General features: G+C 45.0%; 1 protein-coding gene across 12 annotated transcripts in view; it reads right to left on the minus strand.

Moving 5' to 3' along the window:
• DAP3 (death associated protein 3) overlaps positions 1–20,765 on the minus strand; it is a 41,243-nt gene extending 20,478 nt beyond the window's left edge. For 2 of the 12 annotated variants that reach the window (XM_063723204.1, XM_054546798.2), the window contains exons 1-4: positions 20,640–20,765; positions 9,158–9,275; positions 7,988–8,039; positions 1,001–1,123 (exon numbers count right to left, since the gene is read on the minus strand). In XM_063723204.1, coding sequence (XP_063579274.1) covers positions 1,001–1,123; positions 7,988–8,032 — 168 coding nt within the window. In that variant the 5' untranslated portion in view covers positions 8,033–8,039; positions 9,158–9,275; positions 20,640–20,765. 12 annotated transcript variants of the gene reach the window in all.
• Between the last annotated feature and the right edge of the window lie 4,136 nt (positions 20,766–24,901).

The following is a 24,901-nucleotide window of genomic DNA, read 5'->3' on the forward strand; positions in this document are numbered from 1 at the left end:
CAGTCGTGAGCCACCCTGCATGGCCAAAGGCTAGAGATATATTTAAAACACACCCTGCTGAGATCATGTTTTGGGTAATGGGTGATTACTTTTTCTTTCCACACAGACTATAGTAAGATGGGAAGACTCAGAGGGTAGGGGCAGGGAAAGAAAGGTATTGGTTCCTCACATTACAGCACAGACCACAAATTAATTTCATTTATGAGAGGCAGCAACAAAAAGAAATCAATATCCAGTCTAATGGGGAACTGGACTAGAAAATGCAACACTAGATACTGCTGGAATCCTGGCTTCTGCAGACAAAATTCACTTTAAATGCTGCTCTTCTCATAACAAATCAAGTTAGTTCCCTCTCCAGACCCTAGGAAATCCACTTACAAAACTGCAAAATAGCACCAGATTGGTTATTAGAAAAATTGGGTTCTGAACCTGCCCTGGTAGAAAATTGTGGGCAAGTAGTTTAATTTCTTTAGTACTCTCCATACCAGAGGTTGTTAAGTTATGGCTGGGCACCTGTTTTGTAAATAGAGTTTTACTGGAACATGTTCACACCCATTTGTTTATGGCAGAGTTGAGTACTTGTGACAGATCATCCCAGTCCATCGGCCTGAAATATTCACTACATGGTCCTTTAAGAAAAAGTCTGTCACCCAACACATAATATAAGCAATAATAATTGGTAAACTTACCCTGTAAGAAATTAAACTTAGTAAGTATTGAGTATTCGACAACTCTATGCTCAGCAAAATCCGTGGAACTAGGTGAATTCACTAGTAGAGATTACATGGGAACTGATATAGACCGAGCTGGCCAGTGTATGTTACCATAGTATCAGACAGGGACAGGGATAATCTGGGTTGCAGAGTGCTATCTCAGGTGCACTATCTGAGTAAATGCAAATCTACTAAGCTTCTTTCAGTTTCAGTTTTCCTATGCAAAATGAGGATAGGAACACAAATCATAAGCCCTGAGAAACCCCATATACACATTAGTAACTCACCGGGTCATTCTCATTGGTGCGGGAAATAGCTCTCAGACTCTCAACTGGAACCTGGTTATCTAGGTGAGCAGCAATGCTTTGGCGAGCCTGGGTCCCCATGTGTAAAAAACGCCCAGGGTCCAACTATAAGAGAAACCATTTCAGTGTTACGGGGTTATCAAACTTTTTTTTTTTTTTTTGAGACGGAGTTTCGCTCTTGTTGCCCAAGCTGGAGTGCAATGGCGCCATCTCGGCTCACTACAACCTCCGCCTCCCAGGTTCAAGTGATTCTCCTGCCTCAGCCTCCTGAGTAACTGGGATTACAGGCGTGCGCCACCACACCTGGCTAATTTTTTTATATTTTTAGTAGAAACGAGATTTCACCATATTGGCCAGGCTGGTCTCGAACTCCTGAACTCAGGTGAGCCGCCCGCCTCTGCCTCCCAAAATGCTGGGATTACAGGCTTGAGCCACCACACCTGGCCAATCAAACTTTTTATGCTTGCCAAAACACTGAGAAGGTGAGCCATGTCTGCAACAGGGATGTCACTAACATACATTTTTCTTCTATGTAAAGAGGATCCCTGTTATTATTTAAAATTCACTAAGTCCAATGACATTATTCATATTCTATATCTGTTCCAGTCTGTGTATTGCCTTATCAGGGGTCTGTCCTATATGGAAACAAACAATTCTGTCAGAGATTATTCAGGAGCATACATAGAGTAGCCATTAGCAAACTTGAAGCAGGAAAGCTCTTTTAATGCGCTTGCACAGCAATGAATGGTTGTCAAAACTGTGTAATTCTCATTCTCTGTCAGTCACCTCAGTTATCAGGGGATCAGTGCAATGCTCCTCTCTATGTGACAGCTATAATTACATGCCCTGTAACAATTTTCCTGCTAATTGTGCCCTGGAATAAAGGATCTTTCATTAGAGACATGTAATAAGGGAGTATGTCAAATACACAACTAAGTGAAAGCAAACTGCTCTATAGATAACTCACTGAACTGTACACTGAAACCTCTGAACCAACAGGGAGGGGAAGGGGGGGATTTCAGTAGACAAATCTAACAAAAAGTGAAAAACCCCAAAACTGAGCTTAAGGATAACAAACCTTATGTAGAAAGTTAAAGGATGTGTTATGAGGAAAAGATTAGGGAATGCAGCCAGGAGAAGCGAGAGAATAGAAATATAATGGATAGTGTAATAAGGGAGTTGCTTAATAAATAGGTTATCATATGAAAGCTACTAGTATTTTATAGTCTCACCAAGCAGCTTCTCACTCTCTCTTTTTTTTAAGACAGGGTCTTGCTCTGTCACCCAGGCTGGAGTGCAGTGGCACGATTATGGCACACTGTAGTCTCAAATCCAGGCCCAAGCCATGCTCCCATCTCAGGTTCCCAAGTAGCTGGGACTACAGGTGCATGCCACTACGCCCAGCTAATTTTTTTAATTTTTTGTAGACAGGGTCTTGCTATGTTGCCCAGGTTGCTCTCCAACTCCTGCACTCAAGTGATCCTCCTGCCTGGGCCTCCCAAAGTGCTGGGATGATAGGTGTGAGCCACTGCACCTAGCTCACCAAGCAGCTTTTTGTGAGTTTTTTTTTTTTTTTTTTGAGATGGAGTCTTGCTCTGTTGCCCAGGCTGGGGTGCAGTGGCACAATCTTGGCTCTCTGCAACCTCCACCTCCTGGGTTCAAGTGATTCTCCTGCCACAGCCTCCTGAGCAGCTGGGATTATAGGAGTGTGCCACCACGCCCAGCTAATTTTTCTATTTTTAGTAGAGACAGGATTTTGCCATGTTGGCCAGGCTGGTCTCAAACTCCTGACCTCAGGTGGTCCTCCCACCACAGGCTCTCAAAGTGCTGGGATTACAGGCGTGAACCACCATGCCCAGCCTACCAAGCAGCTTTTTGAGTGCAGAAAATATATGTTATCTCTGTACCATCCCTCCTCACACTTACACCCATTTTATGACATGATCCTAAACTCCATATATAAATTATGTGTCTAACATTCCCACTACACAGGTTGAGAGAGAGTATTGTGCCCATCACTTTTGTTTGTTTTTTTTTTGGGACGGAATCTCACTCTTGTCGCCCAGGCTGGGGTGCAATGGCATGATCTCAGCTCACTACAACCTCTGCCCCCAGGTTCAAGTGGTTCTCCTGTCTCAGTAGCTGGGATTACAGGCGCCTGCCACCACACCTGACTAATTTTTGTATCTTTAGTGGAGACTGGGTTTCACCATGTTGGTCACGCTGGTCTGGAACTCCTGACCTCAGGTGATCTGCCCGCCTTAGTCTCCCAAAGTGCTGGGATTATGGGCGTGAGCCACCATGCCCAGCCAACACATAACATTTTAACTTGTATCTTTATCTCTAAATCTTTTATTTTTTCATCTTTCATAGTCCTTAACCTTCCTGAAAATAGGTTTAACCTTCGACTAATCTAAAAGCTTGGATGGAGCCAGGGGGTGGTGGTCCACTCCTGTAGTCCCAGCTACTTGGGAGCTAAAGTGGAAGGACTGCTTGAGGGCAGGAGTTCCACATCAGCCAGGGAAGCACAGTGAGACCCCGACAATAAAAAAATTTTAAAAAGCTTAGAAGGTTCCAGAACGATGTCAAAATTAATCTCAAATTCCTTAGCATAACAATCTAGACCACTGTGATGACTTCAGCCTACCTTTGTAATTTCATTTATAACCATATGACCATGCTAAAACATGTCATTTTTATGCCTCTATACTTCTGCTCATTCTACTTCAACTTCCCTCTCTCCCCATTTAAATCTTTCCCATTCATCAAGCCTCAACTCGAATGTCACATCCTCAGTGAAAATTTGCCAGACACCTCCAGTCAAAAGTAATTCTCTTTCCTTTCTGCTAACAGCACTCTGTGTATTGCACAGCAATTTTATTACACTGCCTTGAGTTGTACTCATGCCTACTGTTAACTGAGTATCTATTAGATGTTAGGCAATACAGCATTGTACATGTACTAGTTTTAAACCTAGAAATCCTAGAAGATAGGCAGAATATTATCAACCCTGTGTTATGATGGGGAAGACAAGGTTCAGGGAAGCTGAGTAATTTTGATTAAGGTCACAGAGTTTTAGGTGGTGAACTAGAATAGACATCCAAGTTTGTCTCTATTTTAAAAAACTGTATCATGTTATCTTATACATGCTTGTCTCCTAGGCTACACGCTTGGAAGAAAAGGGGTCAGATTTTATTCATTTTTGTATCTCCCTCTCTGAGTACTTAACACACTACAAGTACTTAGTTTGCCCTGGAATAAAGAATCTGAAAATGAAAACATGCAATGAGAGAGTACGTAAAGCATCCACGAAGGAAAGTAAATGCTCTATAGGAAACTTAGTGAAGTATACACAGAAACTTCTGAACCATTACTTGTAGATTTTAATATAAAGTAACTGTCAAGTACTAGAGTTGCTCCAGCTTAGTCTGAGAATGTATGACTATAAATTACAGCAGAAGCAGCAATGCTTAGGAAATATCCAAATATCCAAATCATTCTCTACACTTCTCAGCCTCCCTTGCAGAAACGGGAGGGGTCATGTGATTCCTTTGGCTAAAGACCTATGAATGGAAATAATTTGTGTCATTGTGTCCTTTCTAGTCAGAGCCAATTAAGTGTGAGGTATAAATATCTCTCCCTCCCCACCTTAAAAGCTACATGTTGTGATGTATCCCAAGAAGGTAAACTTTTGTCCCTCCATCCAGACTTCAATCTTGCTTGCAAAGCCTTTTTGAAAGACAGGAACAGCAAAAACAAAGCAAAACACATGCACACAACACAAACAATATCCTTTGTGTTAGGCCACTGAGAATACAAGGCTTGTTACTTCAGCATAGCAATCTGAATAATACACCCTCGTACTACTTAAACGCTACTCAATTCTATCTACCAGAGAGAAAGCACCATGCCTCTTTACAAAGCAGAGTGGAAAACAAACTATTCAAGGGCCACAAGGTGGTGCTATTTCTACAGTAATGTGATGACATTTTTGTTATACTTTTTTTTTTTTTGACATAGGGTGGGGTCTTGCTATATTGCCCCGGACAGTCTCAAATTCCTGGGCCCACATGATCCTCCTGCCTCAGCCTCCCGAGTAGCTGAAACTACAGGTACTTTTTGAAGCAAATTAAAAGCTAGCAAAATTGAATCTTTTTTTTTTTTTTTTTTTTTTTGAGACGGAGTTTTGCTCTTGTTGCCCAGGCTGGAGTGCAATGGTGTGATCTTGGCTCACTGCAACCTCTGCCTCCCGGGTTCAAGTGATTCTCCTGCCTCAGCCTCCCTAGTAGCTGGGATTACAGGCATGCGCCACCGCGCCTGGCTAATTTTGTATTTTTAGTAGTGACGGGGTTTCTCCATGTTGGTCAGGCTGGTCTCGAACTCCCGACATCAGGCGATCTGCCTGCCTTGGCCTCCCAAAGTGCTGGGATTACAGGTGTGATCCACCGCGCCTGGCCTACAGCAAAATGGAATCTTTAATTCTTAAAGTTTTACGTATGATATCACTCAAGTAGACTGTTGTTTCCAGAGAAAACAACCATCTGTACAATTGCCTCTGTACAGTTCCAGAATGAACATCCTGCAGTTTCTGAAAAAGCATTTGTGGGCCAATCTAGAAGATCACCGTGATGGTTAATATTAAGCGTCAACTTGATTGGATTAAAGGCTGTAAAGTATTGTTCCTGGGTGTGTCTGTGAGGGTGTTGCCAAAGGAGATTAACATTTGAGTCAGTGGACTGGGAGAGGCAGACCCATCCTCAGTGTGGGTGGACACCATCTAATCACCTGCCAGGGCAGCTAGAATAAAGCAGGCAGAAGAAGGTGGGATGAGCCGACTTGCTGAGTCTTCCAGCCTTCATCTTTCTCCTGAGCTAGATGCTTCCCGCCCTGGAACACTGGACCCCAAGTTCTTCAGTTTTTGGACTCTTGGACTTACAACAGTGATTTGCCAGGGGCTCTCAGGCCTTTAGCCACAGACTGAAGGCTGCACTGTCAGCTTCCCTACTTTTGAAGTTTTGGGACTTGGACTGGCTTACTTGCACCTCAGCTTGCTCACAGCCTACTGTGGGACTTTGCCAGATGGTGTGACTCAATACTCCTTAACAAACTCTCCTTCATATATACTTCTATCCTATTAGTGCTGTCCCTGTAGAGAACTCTGACTAATACAGTCACCCTGAACCAAACTAATAAAAAAAAAAAACACCAAAACTTTCTCTCACTAACAGCGCTCTACAGTCTAGCCTCAGGTCTTTCTCGTCTGTTATTAAGAAAGAGGAAATTTTTTTTTTCTTTTGAGATGTAGTCTTACTCTGTTGCCCAGGGTAGAGTGCAGTGGCGTGATCTCGGCTCACTGCAACCTCCACCTCTTGGTTCAAGCGATTCTCTTACCTCAGCCTCCCAAGTAGCTGGGATTACAGGCGTGTGCCACCACACGCAGCTAATTTTTGTATTTTTAGTAGAGACGGGGTTTCACTATGTTGGCCAGGCTGGTCTCAAACTCCCGACCTCAGGTGATCTGCCCACCTCAGCCTCCCAAAGTGCTGGGATTACAGGCATGAGCCACCGCGCCCGGCCGAGAGAGGAAATTTATTTTAGCCTTGTAATATGATCAGTTGAGTCCAGAATCCATCCCTCTGCTGATCCTTGCTTTCGTTTCATTTTATAATAATGGGTTATTTTATGTATTAATATATAGGCCTGAGGGAAGGGGGCACATGCAGGGAGAGCCATACAGGAGGAAGGGCTCCTTTTCTAGGAAATCTAATCTGTAATTAAATAATCAGCTGAAAATAACCAAGTCTTTCTGGCTCAGTTCTGAGCCTTTCAGGATCTCCTACTGACTCGACTAATCCAGCTCAGGTGCTCCTCTTTGGTGCTGTAAGAGCACCATACTGAAATAGTCATTTTTTCATGATTCTACTGGACTGTAAGCTTCTGGAGAACATGGACCATAAAATGCAATAGAGCACAGTGGTTAGGCCACAGGCTTTGAAGTCAGACAGACCTGGCATCTTGTGTGGGCTTTGCAACCTCACAGGCTATTTCCTCAGGTAAGTCACCTAGCCAATCTCATCTTTAGTTTCTCCATCTGTAAAACAAGGATATTATCTCGTTCATGGGTTGATCATGAGGATTAAAAAAATAAAACACTTAGTGTAGTACCTGGCACATAATAATACCCAACAAATAATAACTATTATTAGTGAAACGAGGCATCTTAGAATTCTGAGTACCTGCCATATAGAAGGTACCGAAGGCCGGGCACAGTGGCTCACGCCTGTAATCCCAGCACTTTGGGAGGTCTAGGTGGGCAGATCACGAAGTCAGGAGTTCAAGACCAGCCTAGCTAATATGATGAAACACCGTTTCTACTAAAAATACAAAAATTAGCCGGGCATGGTGGCAAGCGCCTGTAGTCCCAGCTACTCGGGAGGCTGAGGCAGAAGAATAGCTTGAACTCGGGAGGTGGAGGTTGCAGTGAGCCGAGATTGCGCCACTGCACACTCCAGCCTGGGCAACAGAGTGAGACTCTGTCTCAAAAAAAAAAAAAAAAGAAAAAAAGTACTGAAAAACTATTTGGTAAATAAGTGAAAAAATGAAGTAAACCAGCAGAATGGTCTTTTTCATGTACAATTTTATTTTTTATTCTATTTTAGATGCTAAAGCTGTAAATTGGCAACTTGTTTTTCTTTTAAATACTTCATTAAGGGATGATAACCATTCTCTAGTTGGCTAGAGAAATAAAGTTAATAAAGATAATTACAGTCAAACTTACTTATGTTTTCTGGAAAAATATTAATTCTCCTATCCCATGGTAAATTCTCAAGCACAATTATTCTACTGAAACCTGTTACATATGAAGTTTTCCAGAGCATTTCACTCTAGATACAATGAATCCATCTAAAAACAAGAATCCGGGAACCTAAAGGCAGTATGCACAGAGTGTTCAGGTCAGTCAGGACTCACCTTATGGATCCTAGAGATAAGCCTTGTTATTCCTTTCAGCATCATCCTTGCACTGTTAAAAAAAAAAAAAAAAGTGAAAAGGTAAACCACAAATGGGAAAAGATATTTGCAACATGGAAAACTGAGAATAGATTAATAGGGATTAATATTCTATATTAATATCTAGAATATATAAAAAATGCCTACAGCTTCATAAAGAAAAATGAGCAAAAGGCATGAACAGGCATTTCACAGAAAACAAAACACAAAAGGCTAGTGAACCCATGAAAAGATTTTTGAACCTCATTACAAATCAGGGAAATGCTAATTAAAATGATGAAAACCAGATACCATTCACAATCATCATACTGGGAAAATAAAAAAGTCAGGCGGGACACAGTGGCTCACACGTACAATCCCAACACTTTGGGAGGAACACTTTTCGGGGCTGAGGTGGGTGGATTGCTTGAGCCCAGGAGTTCAAGACTGGCCTCAGCAACAAAGTGAGACCCTGTCTTTACAAAAAATATAAAAATTAGTAGGGCATGGTAGTGCATGCCTGTAGTCCCAGCTCCTCAGGAGGCTGAGGCAGGAGGATCACTTGAGCTTGGGAGGAGGTGGAGGTCACAGTGAGCTGAGATGCACTACATTCCAGCATGGATGACAGAGTGAGACCACCTCAAAAAAAAAAAAAAAAAGAAAGAAAAAAAAAAGAAAATAGGCCAGGTGTAATGGCTCATACCTGTAATCCCAGCACTTTGGGAGGTCAAGGTGGGCAGATCACTTGAGGTCAGGAGTTCGAGACCAGCCTGGCCAACATGGTAAAACTTTGTCTCTACCAAAAAATATTTTAAAAAATTAGTCGGAGGCCACGCGCAGTGGCTCACGCCTGTAATCCCAGCACTTTGGGAGGCCGAGGCGGGCAGATCACGAGGTCAGGAGATCTAGACAGTCCTGGCTGACACAGTGAAACCCCGTCTCTACTAAAAATGCAAAAAATTAGCCGGGCGTGGTGGTGGGCACCTGTAGTCCCAGCTACTTGGGAGGCTGAGGCAGGAGAATGGCATGAAACTGGGAGGCAGAGCTTGCAGTGAGCTGAGCTCATGCCACTGCACTCCAGCCTGGGTGACAGAGCGAGACTCTGTCTCAAAAAAAAAAAAAAAAAAAAAAATTAGGAGTGGTGATACGCACCTGTAGTCCCAGCTACTCTGGAGGCTAAGGCAGGAGGATTGCTTGCATCCAGGAGGCAGAGGTTGCAGTGAGCTGATATCACACCACTGTACTCTAGCCCAGGTGACAGAGTGAGACTCTGTCTCAAAAAAAAAAAAAAAAAAAAGAAAAAGACAATTAAAAAGTCAGACAATAGCAAATGTTAAACAGGCTGTGAAACATTACATTGTATTTAACTTTCATACATGTCAATGAAAGCATAAATACACTATCTTTGCAAAGTTGAAAATGCACAAAACAAAGTTGAAAATACACTATCTTTGCAAAGTTGAAAATGCACTAACAAAAAGTTGAAAGTGCGGTGGCTCGAGCCTGTAATCCCAGTAATTTGGGAGGCCAAGCCAGGTGGATCACCTGAGGTCAGGAGTTCAAGACTAGCCTGGCCAACATGGTAAAACCCAATCTCTACTAAAAATACAAAAAATTAGCTGGGCGTGGTGGTGTACACCCGTAATCCCAGCTACTCGGGAGGCAGAGGCAGGAGGATTCCTTGAACCTGGGAGGCAGAGGGTTGCAGTGAGCCGAGATCGCGCCATTGCATTCCAGACTGGGCAACAAGAGTGAAACTCTGTCTCAAAACAAAAACAAAAACCAAAAACACTTCTACGTGTACACTGGGAAATATATATAAGGAGGTTCATACTAGCAGAGTATGAATTATAAAAAAACTGTAGAAAAAACAAATGTCCCTTAGTAGAACAGTAGATAGAGACAGTCATAAAATGGAATATTAGAAAGCAATTAAATGAAAAAATTACCATTGCATTCATCAACATGGATCTCAAAAATGAATACTGAGTGAACACTATTACATCTGGCATGATATAACATATAAAATTCAAAACCAAAAAGCTTCCTTAATTATTTGGGGGATATAAATAGGAAAACTGAAACAAAAAGGCAAGATAATGATAAAAACAACATTTAGAATAATGGTTACTTCTGGGGAGAAGAAAAGGGAAGAAGATTGGGGCAGGGCACACAAGGAAACTGATAATGAACTATTACTAACACTGGATAATGGATACATGAGAATTTATTATTTTCATATCATACGTATTATATTCATTTTTTTGTATACAGGAAATATTTAATTTAAAAGCCCGAATCTTTTGGAGCTAAGAGGTTTAAAATACTTAAATGTAACTCTCAATATCCAGTAGTTATAGAATAACTGAATTAAATGTCTATGTAATTAATTAGTTCATTTTGGCTATAAATTTTTTTTTTTTTGAGACAGAGTCTCACTCTGTCGCCCAGGCTGGAGTGCAGTGGAGCGATCTCGACTCACTGCAAGCCCACCTCCCGGGTTCATGCCATTCTCCTGCCTCAGCCTCCCGAGTAGCTGGGACTACAGGCGCCCGCCACCACGCCTGGCTAATTTTTTGTATTTTTAGTAGAGACGGGGTTTCACCATGTTAGCCAGGGTGTTCTCGATCTCCTGACCTTGTGATCCTCCCGCCTTGCCCTCCCAAAGTGTTGGGATTACAGGCGTGAGCCACCGCACCCAGCCTATTATACATTTTTGTTTGTTTGTTTTGTTTTGGTTTTTTTGAGATGGAGTTTCGCTCTTGTTGCCCAGGCTGGAGTGCAATGGCATGATCCTGGCTCACTGCAACCTCCACCTCCCGGGTTAAAGCGATTCTCCTGTCTCAGCCTCCTGAGTAACTGAAGTTAGAGATGCCAGCTACCATGCCCAGCTAATTTTTGTATTTTTAGTAGAGACAGGGTTTCACCATGTTGGCCAGGCTGGTCTCGAACTCCTGACCTCAGGTGATCTACCTGCCTCGGCCTCTCAAAGTGCTGGGATTACAGGCGTGAGTTACCAAACCCGTTCCCCTTGGCTATCATTTTCACCTTTCTTTATTTTATTTATTTATTTATTTATTTTGAGACGAAGTCTTGCTCTGTCGCCCAAGCTGGAGTTCACTGGAACCTTGCCTCCCGGGCTCAAGCGATTCTCCTGCCTCAGCCTCCTAAATAGCTGGGACTACAGGCACACACCACCATGTCCAGCTAATTTTTGTACTTTTAGTAGAGACAGGGTTTCACCATGTTGGCCAGGCTGGTCTCGAACTCCTGACCTCAGGTGATCTTCCCACCTCAGCCTCCCAAAGGGATTACAGGCGTGAGCCACTGCACCCAGAAACACCTTTCACAACCCAAATCTTTAAAGCAACAATAACAACAACCATAGAGTTGCAACCAATTAACCCAACAGTTACTGAGCACCTACTGTGTGTCAGGCTCTGTGAATGGAATGGTGAACAAACTATTATAGTCCCTGATCTTATATCTAAGGAATTTATAGTACAGTCAAGAGAATCACATAGGCTGGGCATGGTGACTCATGCCTGTAATATCAGCCCTTTGGGAGGCTGGGATGAGAAGACTGCTTGAGCCCAGGAGTTTGAGACCAGCTTGGGTACATAGGAAGACTGCCAATTCCACAAACAAAAGAAAAAAATTAATCAGTTGGCCATGGTGGTGCAGGACTGTAGTCGTAGCTACTTAGGAGGCTGAGGCAAAAGGATCACTTGAGGCCAGGTGTTAAAGAGCTATGATCATGCCCTGTACTCCAGCCTGCATGATACACTCAGATTTGGTCTAAATAAATAGATAAAGAAATGAAAACAGGCCAGGTGCAGTGTTTCATACCTGTGATCCTAGTACTTTGAGAGGCTGAGATGGATGGACTGCCTGAGCTCAGGAGTTCGAGACCAGCCTGGACAATATGGTGAAACCCCATCTCTACTAAAATATAAAAAATTAGCCTGGCATGGTGGTGCATGCCTGTTGTCCCAGCTACTCAGGAGGCTGAGGCGGGAGAATCACTTGAACCCAGGAGGCAGAGGTTGCAGTGAGTGGAGATTGCGCCATTGCACTCCAGCCTGGGTGACAGAGCAAGACTCCGTCTCAAAAAACCAAATAAATAAATAAATGACATTTAAAAATAAATAAAAAGAGAGAGAGAGAATAACATAAATTCCTTTAATTTTATTTCCTTTCCGTTATTTTTTTTCTTTTTTCTTTTTTTTTTTTTTTTTTGAGACAGGGTCTCGCTCCATCACCCAGGATGGAGTGCAATGGCAAGATCACAGCACACGGTAGCTCAAACTCTTGGGTTCAAGTGATCCGCCTGCTTCAGCCTTTCAAGTAGCTGGGAATATAGGTGCCGTTGCCTGGCATATTTAAAAAAAAAAAATTTTTTTTTTTTTTGGGTAGACATAACCCTTGCTATGGTGCCCAGGATGGTCTTGAACTCCTGGGCTCAAGTGATCCTCCTGCCTCAGCCTCTCAAAGTGCTGGGATTACAGGTGTGAGCCACCATGCTCTGCTTCAACTTTATCACATTTGTTATTTTTCTTGAGACAGGGTCTTGCTCTGTCATCCAGGCTGGAGTACAGTGGCACAATCACAGCTCACTGCAGCCTTGAACTCCCCTGCTTAAGCGATCTTCCAACCTCAGCCTCCCAAGTAGCTGGGATTACAGGCAGGTGCCACTGTGCCTGGCTTTTTTATTTTGTAGAGACAGGGTCTCACTATGTTGCCAGGGATGGTCTTGAACTCCTGGACTCAAGTGATCCTCCCTCCTCAGCCTCTCGAAGTGCTGGCATTACAGGTATGAGCCATCGCACTTGGCCTTTTAAATATACTGGATTCGTTTGTTTATTTCTGAGATGGAATATTGCTCTGTCACCCAGGCTGGAGCGCAGTGGCATGATCTCGGCTCACTGCAATATCCACTTCCCGAGTTCAAGCAATTCTCCTGCCTCAGCCTCCCAAGTACCTGGGACTATAGGCGCCCGCCACCACGCCAGCTAATTTTTGTATTTTTAGTAGATACAGGGTTTCGCCATGTTGGCTAGGCTGTTCTCGAAATCTTGACCTTAAGTGATCCTCCCGCCTCAGCCTCCCAAAGTATTGGGATTACAAGCGTGAGCCACCTGCCCAGCCATACTATTTAATGAAGACGCCAAAGCACTCCTAAACTCAGTCATTCAAGAAGCATATGACATGCTTCCACACGCCCACACTACACAGAGTCTATAGTGGTGAATAAGACTGGGATGGTCTCTACTGGCCTGCCTGCCTTTTTACTTGTGGGATTTCAGGGCTCCTTTTCTAGAGTGCAATGTCACTCCAATACTATTTGACCTGCCCCACTGTGCTCCCCAGATCTTCTCAATGCTCCCCGGCACAACCACTACTGGAAGAGCTGTGGACTAGGAAGCAGGCTGGGTACTGGAGAGGAAGGAGTGTGTGACATGGTCCAGATGCACTTCTTTCCATAGGTGTGCCTGTGGACACTGGAGCTATTATTTTGCCTACGTTATAGACACTATGAGAAATGACGGTCAGAACGTGTAATCAGCTTCCATTCTAGGACACTATCATCTTGAACCCAAATTAAAATAAATGATCTACCAGCATCTAGACTTAAACATTTTCTCCACTGAAGCCTTGCTTAAAATTCTTCAGTATTTCCTCACTACTTTATTATTTTGTGAGATCGGGTCTCAGTCTGTTGCCCAGGCTGGAGTTCAGTGGCGCAACCTAGGCTCACTGCAGCCCCTAACTCCTAGGCTCAAGTAATCCTCCTTCCTCAGCCTCCTAAGTAACTGGGACTACAGGCACATGCAACCACCTGGTGGCTAATTTTTTATTTTTATAGAGATGGGGTCTGGCTATGTTGCCTGGGCTGGTCTCTTAACTCCTGGCCTCAAGTGATCTTCCTGCCCTGGCCTCGCAAAGTGCTGGGATTGGAGGCGCGAGCCACTACGCCTGGCCCTCAGTAGTTTTCAAGTTAAAGAAGTCTAGGTCGGGCGCAGTGGCTCACGCCTGTAATCCCAGCACTCTGGGATGCCAAGGTGGGCGGATCACGAGGTCAGAAGATCAAGACCATCCTGGCTAACACGGTGAAATCCCATCTCTACTAAAAATACAAAAAATTAGCTGGGTGTGGTGGCGGGCACCTGTAGTCCCAGATACTCAGGAGGCTGAGGCAGGAGAATTGCTTGAACCGGGGAGGCAGAGGTTGCTGTGAGCCAAGATCATGCCACTGCACTCCAGTCTGGGCAACAGAGCAAGACCCTGTCTTAAGAAAAAACTTGTCAAGCTGATTTGGTTTGGCTGTGTCCTCACCCAAATCTCATCTTGAATTGTAGCTCCCATAATTCCCATGTGTTGTAGGAGGGACCCCATGGTAGATAATTGAATCATGGGGGTGGTTTCCCCATACTGTTCATGTGATAGTGAATACATCTCACAAGATCTAATGATTTAATAAGGTGTTCCCCCTTTCGCTTGGCTCTCATGCTCTCTTGCCTGCCACCATGTAAGATGTGACTTGCTCCTTGTTGCCTTCTGCCATGATTGTAAGACCTCCCCAGCCACGTGGAATTGTGAGTCCATTAAACCTCTTTTTCTTAATAAATTACGCAGTCTTGGGTATGTCTTTATCAGCAGCGTGAAAACAGACTAATATACAGGCTAATCTCAAAATTCATATGGAAATGCAATAGACCTAGAATAGCCCAAGTATTCTTGAAAAAGAACAAATTTGGAGGCCTCATACATCCTGATTCCAACACTTACTACAAAGCTACAGTAATCAAGATAGCGTGGTATTGGCATACATTTACATCATGGTCAGCTGATTTTTCTTTTTCTTTTTTTTTTTTTTTTTTTTCTGAAACGGAGTCTTGCTCTGTCACCCAGGCTGGAATGCAGTGGCACCATCTCAGCTCACTGCAACCTCTGCCTCCCAGGTTCAAGCAATTCTCTGCCTCAGCCTCCTGAGTAGCTGGGATTACAGTTGCCCACCACCACACCTGGCTAATTTTTTGTATTTTTAGTAAAGACAGAGTTTCACCATCTTGGCCAGGCTGGTCTTCAACTCCTGACCTCGTGATCCACCAGCCTCAGCCTCCCAAAATGTTGGGATTACAGGCATGAGCCATTGCGCCCGGCCTGGTCAACTGATTTTCAACATGGATGCCAAGAAAATTCAATGAGGAAAGAATAGTGTCTTCAACAAATGCTGTTGGGACAACCTGAAATTCACCCACAAAAGAATGAAAATGGACCCCTACCTCACATTATACACAAAAATGAACTCAAAATAGATCACAGACCTACTCATAAGAGCTCCAAGGATAAAACTTGCAGGGGCAAGTTTTCTAATTTCCTTTTTTTTTTTTTTTTGAGCCAGAGTCTTGCTCTGTCCCCCAAGCTGCAGTGCAGTGGTGTGATCTCGGCTCATTGGCTCACAGCAACCTCTGCCTCCCGGGTTCACGCCACTCTCCTGCCTCAGCCTCCCGAGTAGCTGGGACTACAGGCACCTGCCACCATGCCCAGCTAATTTTTTGTATTTTTTTTTAGTAGAGATGGAGTTTCCCTGTGTTAGCCAGGATGGTCTTGATCTCCTGACCTCATGATCCACCTGCCTCGGCCTCCCAAAGTGCTGGGATTACAAGCGTGAGCCACGGGGCCCGGACCAAGTTTTCTAATTTTCTACAGAAGAAAGTAAATCTTTATTATCATGTGTTATGCAATGGTTTCTTAACTATAACATCAAAAGCACAAGCAAAAAAACTAAAAATGGAGAATTGAATTTTATCCAAATCAGACACTTGTACTTCAAAGGATACCATCGAGTAAGTGAAAGACAGCCTACAGAATGGGAGAAAATATTTGCAAATCACATAGAACTTAACTCATATCCATAATATATAAAGAACTCTTACAACTTAACAATAAAAAGTCAACTCAAGGCCGGGGACAGTGGCTCATGCCTGTAATCCCAGCACTTTGGGAGGCCAAGGCAGGCAGATCATGAGGTCAAGAGATTGAGACCATCCTGGCCAACATGGTGAAACCCTGTCTCTACCAAAAATACCAAAATTAACTGGGCATGGTGGTGCGCGCCTACAGTCCCAGCTAGAGGGGAGGCTGAGGCAGGAGAATCACTTGAACCCAGGAGGTGGAGGCTGCAGTGAGCCAAGATCATGCCACTGCACTCCAGCCTGGCGACAGAGCGAGACTCCGTCTCAAAAAAAAAAAAGGCAACTCAATTTAAAAATAGGCAAAAGGGTCAGGTGCAGTGGCTCACGCCTGTAATTCTCATATTTTGGGAGGCTGAGACGGGAGGACTGCTTAAGTCCAGGAGTTTGAGACCAGCCTGGGCAACATAATGAGACCTTGTCCTCTACCAAAAATTTAAAAAATTAGCCAGGTGTGGTGGTGTGAGCCTGTGGTCCTAGCTACTTGGGAGGCTAAGATGGGAGGATCACCTGGGCCTGGGAGCTTGAGGCTGCAGTGAGCTATGATCGCACCACTGCATTCCAGCCCAGGTAACAGAGTAAGACCCTGCCTCGAATTAAAAAAATGAAAAGGAAAAATATTTGAGTAGGCATTTCTCCAGAGTAGTTATAGAAATGGCCCATAAGAACCTGAAAAGATGTTTAACATTACTAGTCATTAAGTGTTGGGAAAAAGGCTCATGGGGTGCCTGCATAAACTGGCCATAAAAATATGGGACAATAAGTTGTGGAAAGCCACAAGAGGCCTCTGAGGAGGAAAGTCTTCTGATCACCATTATGTTCCCATGCTCTGAGCACAACCTGCTCTCTTATCTATAAACACTGTGCTCAAGAAGAAAGACGCTCCTCTGAAGCATTGGAATGTGGCTAGATATGCAGGCTCCTAGTTAAGCCTGCTCCCACCAGCTAACTAAAGATATGCTGTTTCAGCACAAAGGAGATTCACTTAAACCGCCACTGCTACAGGTTATGTGTATGATGTACTGCTTCCCTTTGACTGTTTCGCCCTGAACATCTGCTTCTTAGATCTAAGTGACTGTACTCAATAAATAGTGTGGAGACCAGAACTCTGGGCCTTTTGCAGTCTCCATTTTGCAGCTGGCCCCCTGGCTCCCACCTTTATGAACACTTAACCTGTCTCTTCTCATTCCTTTGTTGCCACCGGACTTCGGATACTCTACGGGTGGTGTTGAGGCTGGTCCCCCAAAATTAAGAAAATGCAAATAAAAACCACAATGAGATAACACTTCACACCCACTAGAATGATGAAATTCAAAAGAACTGATAATAACATGTGTTGGACAGAATCTGGAAAAACTAGGATTCTTATATGTTGGTGTTGGGATTTTTTAAGAGGTGAGGCCACTTTGGAAAAGTTTGGCAGTTCCTCAAAAGGTAAAACATGGAGTTACCATATGAACCTGCAATTCCACTCTCAGGTATAAAAGAGAAATAAAAACAAGTGTATACAAAACTTGTACACAAATGTTCATAGCAGTATTATGCATAAGAGCCAAAAAGTGGAAAATACCTCACATGTCCATCAATTGATGAATAAACATAACGTGGTATAGCCATATAATGGAATATTATTTGGTAATACAAAACAAAGTTCTGATGCATGACACAACTGGATGGACCTTGAAAACAAAGTAAAAGAAGACAGTTGCAAAAGACCACATATAGTATGATTTCAATTGCATGAAATGTCCATAATTTGCTTATTAATTACATAAGTGATTTAGTGGTTGTGAGAGGCAATGGGAGGGAGAAATGGAAAGCAACTTACTGATAAGATTCTTTTGGGGGTGATAAAAAATGATCTAAAGTTCGATAGCGGAGGCTGGGCATGGTGGCTCAGGCCTGTCATCGCAGAACTTTGGGAAACCAGGAGTTCAAGACCAGCTTGGGTAACATAGGAAGATCTCATCTCTACTAATAATCAAAAAAATTGGCCAGGCATGGTGGCTCACGCCTGTAATCCCAACACTTTGGGGGACTGAGGCAAGCGGATCACTTGAGGTCAGGAGTTCAAGATCAGCCTGGCCAACATGGTGAAACCTCATCTTTACTAAAAATACAAAAATTAGCCAGGCATGGTGGTGGGCACCTGTGATCCCAACTACTCGGAAGGCAGAGGCACGAGAATCGCTGGAACCCAGGAGACAGAGGTTGCAGTGAGCTGAGACTGTGCCACTGCACTCCAGCCTGGATGACAAAGCAAGACTCAAGTCTAAAAACAAAACAAAACAAAACAAAAAAAGGCGGGCGCGGTGGCTCACGCCTGTAATCCCAGCACTTTGGGAGGCCGAGGCAGTCAGATCACAAGGTCAAGAGATCGAGACTATCCTGGCTAATACAGTGAAACCCCGTCTCTACTAAAAAAACAAAAAATTAGCCAGGCGTGGAGGCAGGCACCTGCAGTCCCAGCTACTCGGGAAGCTGAGGCAGGAGAATGGCGTGAACCCGATAGGCAGAGCTCGCAGTGAGCAGAGATCGTACCACTGCACTCCAGCCTAGGCAACAGAGCAAGACTCTGTCTCAAAAAAAAAAAAAAAAAAAAAAAAGGCTGGGTATGGTGGCTCACGCCTGTAATCCCAGCACTTTGGGAGGCCGAGGCAGGAGGATCACGAGGTCAGGAGATCGAGACCAGCCTGGCTAACACAGTGAAACCCCGTCTCTTCTAAAAATACAAAAAATTAGCCGGACGTGGTGGTGGGTGCCTGTAGTCCCAGCTACTCAGGAGGCTGAGGTAGGAGAATGGCGTGAACCCGGGAGGCAGAGCTTGCAGTGACCCGAGATCGTGCCACTGCACTCCAGCCTGGGTGACAGAACGAGACTCCGTCTCAAAAAAAATAATAAAAAAAAATTAGCTGGATGTGGTGGCATGTGCCTGTAGTCCTAGTTGCTCAGATGGCTGAGGTGGGAGGATCCCTTGAGCCAAGGAGCTTGAGGTTGCAGTGCGCCAGGACTGCACTACTGCCTTCCAGCTTTGGCGACATAGTGAGATCCTATCTCAAAGCAAGCAAAAAAACAAAAAAAAGTGTAAATTTACAGAAGAGTTGCAAAGGTAGTACAAAGTGCTTTCTTACAATTTTCATTAGACTTTCCTTAATGTTATATACATATGACCATAGTACAATTTTCAAAATTAAGAAATTAAAGCTGGTACAATACTATTTACTAAATTGCAGACTTTATTTGGATTTCCTCAGCTTTTCTGCTAAAGTCTTCTTTCTTTTTTTGAGACAGGGTCTCGCTCTGTCACCTAGGCTGCAGTGTGATGGCATGATCTTGGCTCACTTTGCAACCTCTTCCTCGATCCTCCTGCTTCAGCCTCCCAAGTAGCTCAGACTACAAGCGTGTGCCACCACACCTGTCTAATTTTTGTGTCTTTTTGTAGAGATGGGGTTTCACCATGTTGCCCAGGCTGGTCTCGAACTTCTGGGCTCAAGCAATGCGCCCTCCTCCGCCTCCCAAAGTGCTGAGATTACAGGTGTGAGCCACTGCGCCCAGCCTAATGTCTTCTTTCTGTTACAGGATCCAGTAGAAGATTCCACATCTGGAGATCTTTTCCTTTCTTTATATCTATCACTGACATTACCTATTCTTTAAAAATTTTGTAAAAGGCATAAATTTGAAAAATACATCCTCATTAATCTAATTCAAGTCATTGATACAACTATTTAACAGGACGCCCGGCCTGCTTTGTTTTATTAACGACTTGGAGGGACAGAACACTACCAATTACACCCACAAAGGTTATCGACATCAACAGAACTGTAAATGACAACACGGCAACACTCTGCACCTTCCCTATGCCTAGGAGCTAATTCCACTTTACATATATTATTATTTCGTGTGTGTGTGTGTGTGTGTGTGTGTGTGACGGAGTGTCGCTTTGTCGCCAGGCTGGAGTGCAGTGGCACGATCTCGGCTCACTGCAACTTCCACCGCCCAGGTTCAAGCAATTCTCCTGCCTCAGCCTCCCGAGTAGCTGGGGCTACAGGCTCCCGCCACCACGGCCGACTAATATTTGTATTTTTAGTAGAGACTGGGTTTCACCATGTTGGCCAGGATTGTCTCGATCTCTTCACCTTGTGATCCACCCACCTCGGCCTCCCAAAGTGCTGGGATTACAGGCGTGAGCCACCGCGCCCAGCCCTATCTTATTATTTCACACACCAACCCTGGAGGCATGTTTTGAGTTGCTTAATTTTTATGTACACTTTTTGATAAGGAACTACGAAAAATAACTTGCTTAAGACAAGGGAAACTAAGTCCAGAACTGAATGAGACGCACATGGTTTCTTCATCCTCCATCACCAGGCTGTCTAACGAGGCTGAAGTACCATCCATGAGTAGTGCGTCAAGGGCAAACAAACGTCATCGCATATGGACAGTGGTGTGAAATTCGAGAAATCCGAGGAGGGTTAACAACAACAAAAAGCACACCACCACGCCGATCTTCCTCGGGTCCCAGGTTGGCAACTCAACGCCCGGGAGGAATCTCCCCGGAGACGCGCCGGTCTACCGGCCTCACTCCCTACCTCCTGGAGGTCCGGAGTCCCGCTCCTTTCCCTCAGCGATACAACCCCCGTGCCGGTCCATTCCCTCACCGTGAGTCGAGGAGTAGTTCTCCAGACGAGGCGACCGACACACACTACCTGGGACCGGCTCCAAAGCGCCCGTCCTGCGACTGCGAGAAAGGGTCGGGTCATACGGCAGGAAACGACTCAACGCGCAGCCGCCGCGGCCTCCAACCACCGGCCGGCAGAGGGGCGCTAGGCCGCCCTCGATCCGCTCGCCGCGGTCCCATGGAGGAGGAGGCGAGCCGCAGCGCCGCGGCGACGAACCCAGGGAGGTAGGTTATCGTGGGACTCGGCCCGCCACCCTGGCAATTCCAGTCAAACGGCAAGCCAGACTCGCTTTGCCAGTCCCTTCCTCTCCTGCCCCTGCAGCCGCCAGGAATGGAATAGTCCCGCAGTGGGGACTGTCGGAGGCGCACGCGCGAGGGGTGGAGGGTTGGGGGCTGGCGGCGGCTGCTTTGGCGGCGGTTGGTGGCAGTGAGGGCGGGGAAGGAGGGGGAGGAGAGAAGAGGAGGTGGAAAAGGCTTGGGCTCGCGCCGCTGAAGGTACGCGTGAGGGCCGGAGCCGGCTTGACAGGGCTTGAGGGGGAGTGGGGGACTGGGCGAGGGGGTTCCCGTGGGTGAGCGCGTACGGGCTGGCTGGCGCGCGGGGCGGCCGAAGGTGGTGGTTGGTGGGAGCAGCCAGCAACGAGCCCGCAGACACTCGTACGCTTGCGGGCTGACGTGCGCGCTACATGGCCGGAGTCGGGCGGAGAGGGGGACCGTGGGGAAGAACGCGAGGAGGGAGGAGTGGGAGGTTGTGGGGGGTCGCTAGGCGCCCTTCGCTCCCTCCCTCTGGAGGAGCTGCCGCCGCCGCCGCCGCTCCCGCCGCCATTTTGGGTTCGCTTTGAGGAGGGGAGACGATCCCAGTCTCGGTTGCGGGATCCGCCTCCCCTCAGTTTGCCCCCTTTAGCCCTCCACCTTTCCCTTCTCCTCTCTCGCATTACCGCCAGTCAGCTTACCCGCTGGCCGCCTCCTGACAAGCGGGAGGGATCCGCCGTGGACCCAGGGAAGCGGAGGAGCCTGGCGGCCACCCCCTCTTCCCCACTTCCCTGCACTCTCATCGCTCTCGGCCTCGGCCTCGGCCTCCGACACGGTGAGTAGAACGATTTGGGCTGGCATTCGGGCCTAAGCACTCTCTCAGTGATTGAATCCTGGGCTTTCTGGGAGCCACTGTCATCTCCCGGACCTGGACCTCCGGGAGAGCAGTGGTGAAGATGGGGGAGGGGAGAGCAGGGAGGGGGATCCTGAGCCTACCGGGAAGTCCCTCCAGGCGGGGTGAAGGGGTGTCCCTGACAGGCGGACTCCCGGAGGGGGCTGGAAAGTAAGCGAGTGGAGGCGGAGTCGGCTGTGCCCCTGACAGGTTAGTCTGTGTTTGTAGGCTTGATCGGAGCCTCCCCCATAGTCCAGTTTGTGTGTGTTTAATTAAGGGATTAGAGTGGTCGAGGACACGATCTTGAGAGGGGAGTTTCCCTGTGTGACAAGGTCTGTGGTGTCCCTGCCGCGTTGAACGGTATGTGGGAACGACAGGATGATCTCAGTGTTGTAAGTTTAATAAATGTCACTGGTTAGTTTGTACATGGAAGGAGATGTTTTTGGTCTAGAAGACAGATGGTCTGTTGGTGTGTAGCGGCTGTGTTGGTGTGTGTATGCGAGGATGGCAAGTGTTTCCGGAAGAGTTTGCCTTTATTTGTGTAAGTGTAATGGAGTTCCCCTTATAAGTTAGCTTATTTCTTGAATAAATGTTGGAAGGTTCCTCGCAGGTTGATATGTGTGTGTATTTTAGGGATTGGGAGCCCCTAGTTACTTGTTGGGAAAGAGCGGCAATGGTAGTGTTCTATACAGCATGTGTCTGTGAGGTCAGGGAGGGGAGAAACTTGGCATAGCCAGTTGTGGTCTTAAGAATAGTTTGTGCCTTTGATTAGAGTGAGTTGTGTAAATGTGAAGGGCCAAAATATCTTTTAACAGAATCATTGCTACAAAGCTGTAAAGAATGGGTGGCCTTATTTGTTGTCGCGGGTTTATAGTAATAATTTACAATACAATAAAGCTCTTTCAGTTTCTCTGTGATACTAAATCTCTGTGAAAATGATAGGATGCTTTCTTCCATTTTACAAAATAGGAAATTTAGGCATAAGGAGAGAACTTCTCCAAGGCCACATGTTAAATCGGTGACAAAGTTGGGACTGTAACTCCCATGTTTTCACTACTACTGCAGCAGTATATTCAGCATACCATGGTGCCTCAGGAAGTCTTTGTCGGCAAATCTGAGTATGCTGGAAAGATAGGAGCACATAAGACTGGTTGGATTGTATTTGGAGGAGACCGATTGTGTCAGATATGTATGTGGAACGTAGCTGTCCTTGCCGAGTCTGACCTGTATGAAATGCATATCCATGACTATATTATTTTGGATTTATGGAGGAAGCAGAGCATTTCTGACACTTGAGGTTGTATGTATGAGGGAGAAGGCTTTCACAGCTTAACTTGTACCAGAGCAGCTGCATGGGTGCTGACAGCTTAACTTGAAATCTGTGGGAGGAAGGATCCTTTTTCACTCAAACAAATACTACCATTCAATGAATGGTCCATGCCTTGGGGTGAGGATAATCAAGGTGTCTCTGTAAATAGCCTGGATGCAATATGAGGGGAGTTGTTTTGACAGTGGTAGGTATAAATTGAGGGAGGCAGTGTAGAATTAAAACCAGAGAACTGTTTTTGGGTTCTGGTAATTGTTAATATATGTGCCTGTGGATGTTGGAACTTCTTGGCTGGGCTGAAGGAATCCTTTGAAAGACTGATTTCGGCAGGTCGCGGTGGCTCACGCCTGTAATCCCAGCACTTTGGGAGGCCGAGGTGGGCGGATCACGAGGTCAGGAGATCGAGACCATCCTGGCTAACATGGTGAAACTCCGTCTCTACTAAAAATACAAAAAATTAGCCGGGCGTGGTGGCGGGCGCCAGTAGTCCCAGCTACTCCGGGAGGCTGAGGCAGGAGAATGGCGTGAACCCGGGAGGCAGAGCTTGCAGTGAGCCGAGATTGTGCCACTGCACTCCAGCCTGGGCGACAGAGGGAGACTCCATCTTCAAAAAAAAAAAAGACTGATTTCGTGTAGTAAGGATCCCCTCTATGAACTCTCTGTGAATATGAGGTAAGAATGCACGAACTAAGCCAAGTTAGCTGTATTCTTCTGGAAAATGGGATGTTTCTTGATAGGCTAAATTGGTGGTTCTTAAAAGTTTTTTGGGGTCGCTTATCCTTCTGAGAATCTGATGAAAGACACTGGGCCCTCAAGTTAGAAGATGAGCGTAAGCACAATCACATGATTTATATATATGATTTTAGGAACTTAAACTGTAATGAAATAGAGCCAATTTATATTTAGGTCTCATTTGAAAACCTTTCATTTTCATTGTTCGGGTGTGTGGATGTTAGTATGAGTTTAAGGTGAAGGAGTCTATGATAGTATTTGAACATGTTGACAGGATCCATGTTTTTTATTTGTTCTTTTTATCATCTGCAAACTTATTTTTGCAGTGTTAGTAAATGACTCTGTATTTGGTAAAAAGGGAAGCTAATGTCGCACAAGTATCTATGGCTTTGTTCTTTATCAGTATCTTTTTGTTCTCAAACTCTGAGAAGCGTCTTTTTTTCAGTTTTGGATTGGGCCTGAGGTGATTTGAAGCTCCTATCTTGGAGTTTAACTTAGTTATAACAAACACTGAGTTAATCCTATGCAGGAGACACCAAGATAAATAATATATGGTCTCTGTGCTTGAGGAGACGCTAATTTTCTGTGGTTGAAGAGATGCTGTGAATTGTATGATGGTGGCAGCTCTCAAAAGGACAAGGAAGAGGGAAGCATGTTCCTAGAAGTTGAAATTTTATTACCCAATTGCAAAGACTTTTTGTCACTACTTATTCTTAGGAATAACCATAAAGTGTTTATTTTATTTTGTATGGAACTTTGTACTTTAAAAAAATATGTTTTGTATCATTTGGTGTTTTTGTATAAAGGAACTGTTGGTTTGAAAAGAAGGTAAACATCATTTATATTCCTCACCTTGTTTTGGGATATATTTCTACAGTGAGTTTATGTAAAAAGGTCTTAATGTCATTTTTGGGTATACATACATGTAGAAAGGCCTCCTGATATAAAATCCAGTAGCTATTTGACAGACTACCCATTAATTTAGTACTAGAACTTAAAAATAATTACTGTACTTTTAAAAGAACAAGAAATTGGTCAGGTG

This window comes from Pongo abelii, chromosome 1 (assembly GCF_028885655.2).
Source record: "Pongo abelii isolate AG06213 chromosome 1, NHGRI_mPonAbe1-v2.0_pri, whole genome shotgun sequence".
Taxonomy (NCBI): domain Eukaryota; kingdom Metazoa; phylum Chordata; class Mammalia; order Primates; family Hominidae; genus Pongo; species Pongo abelii.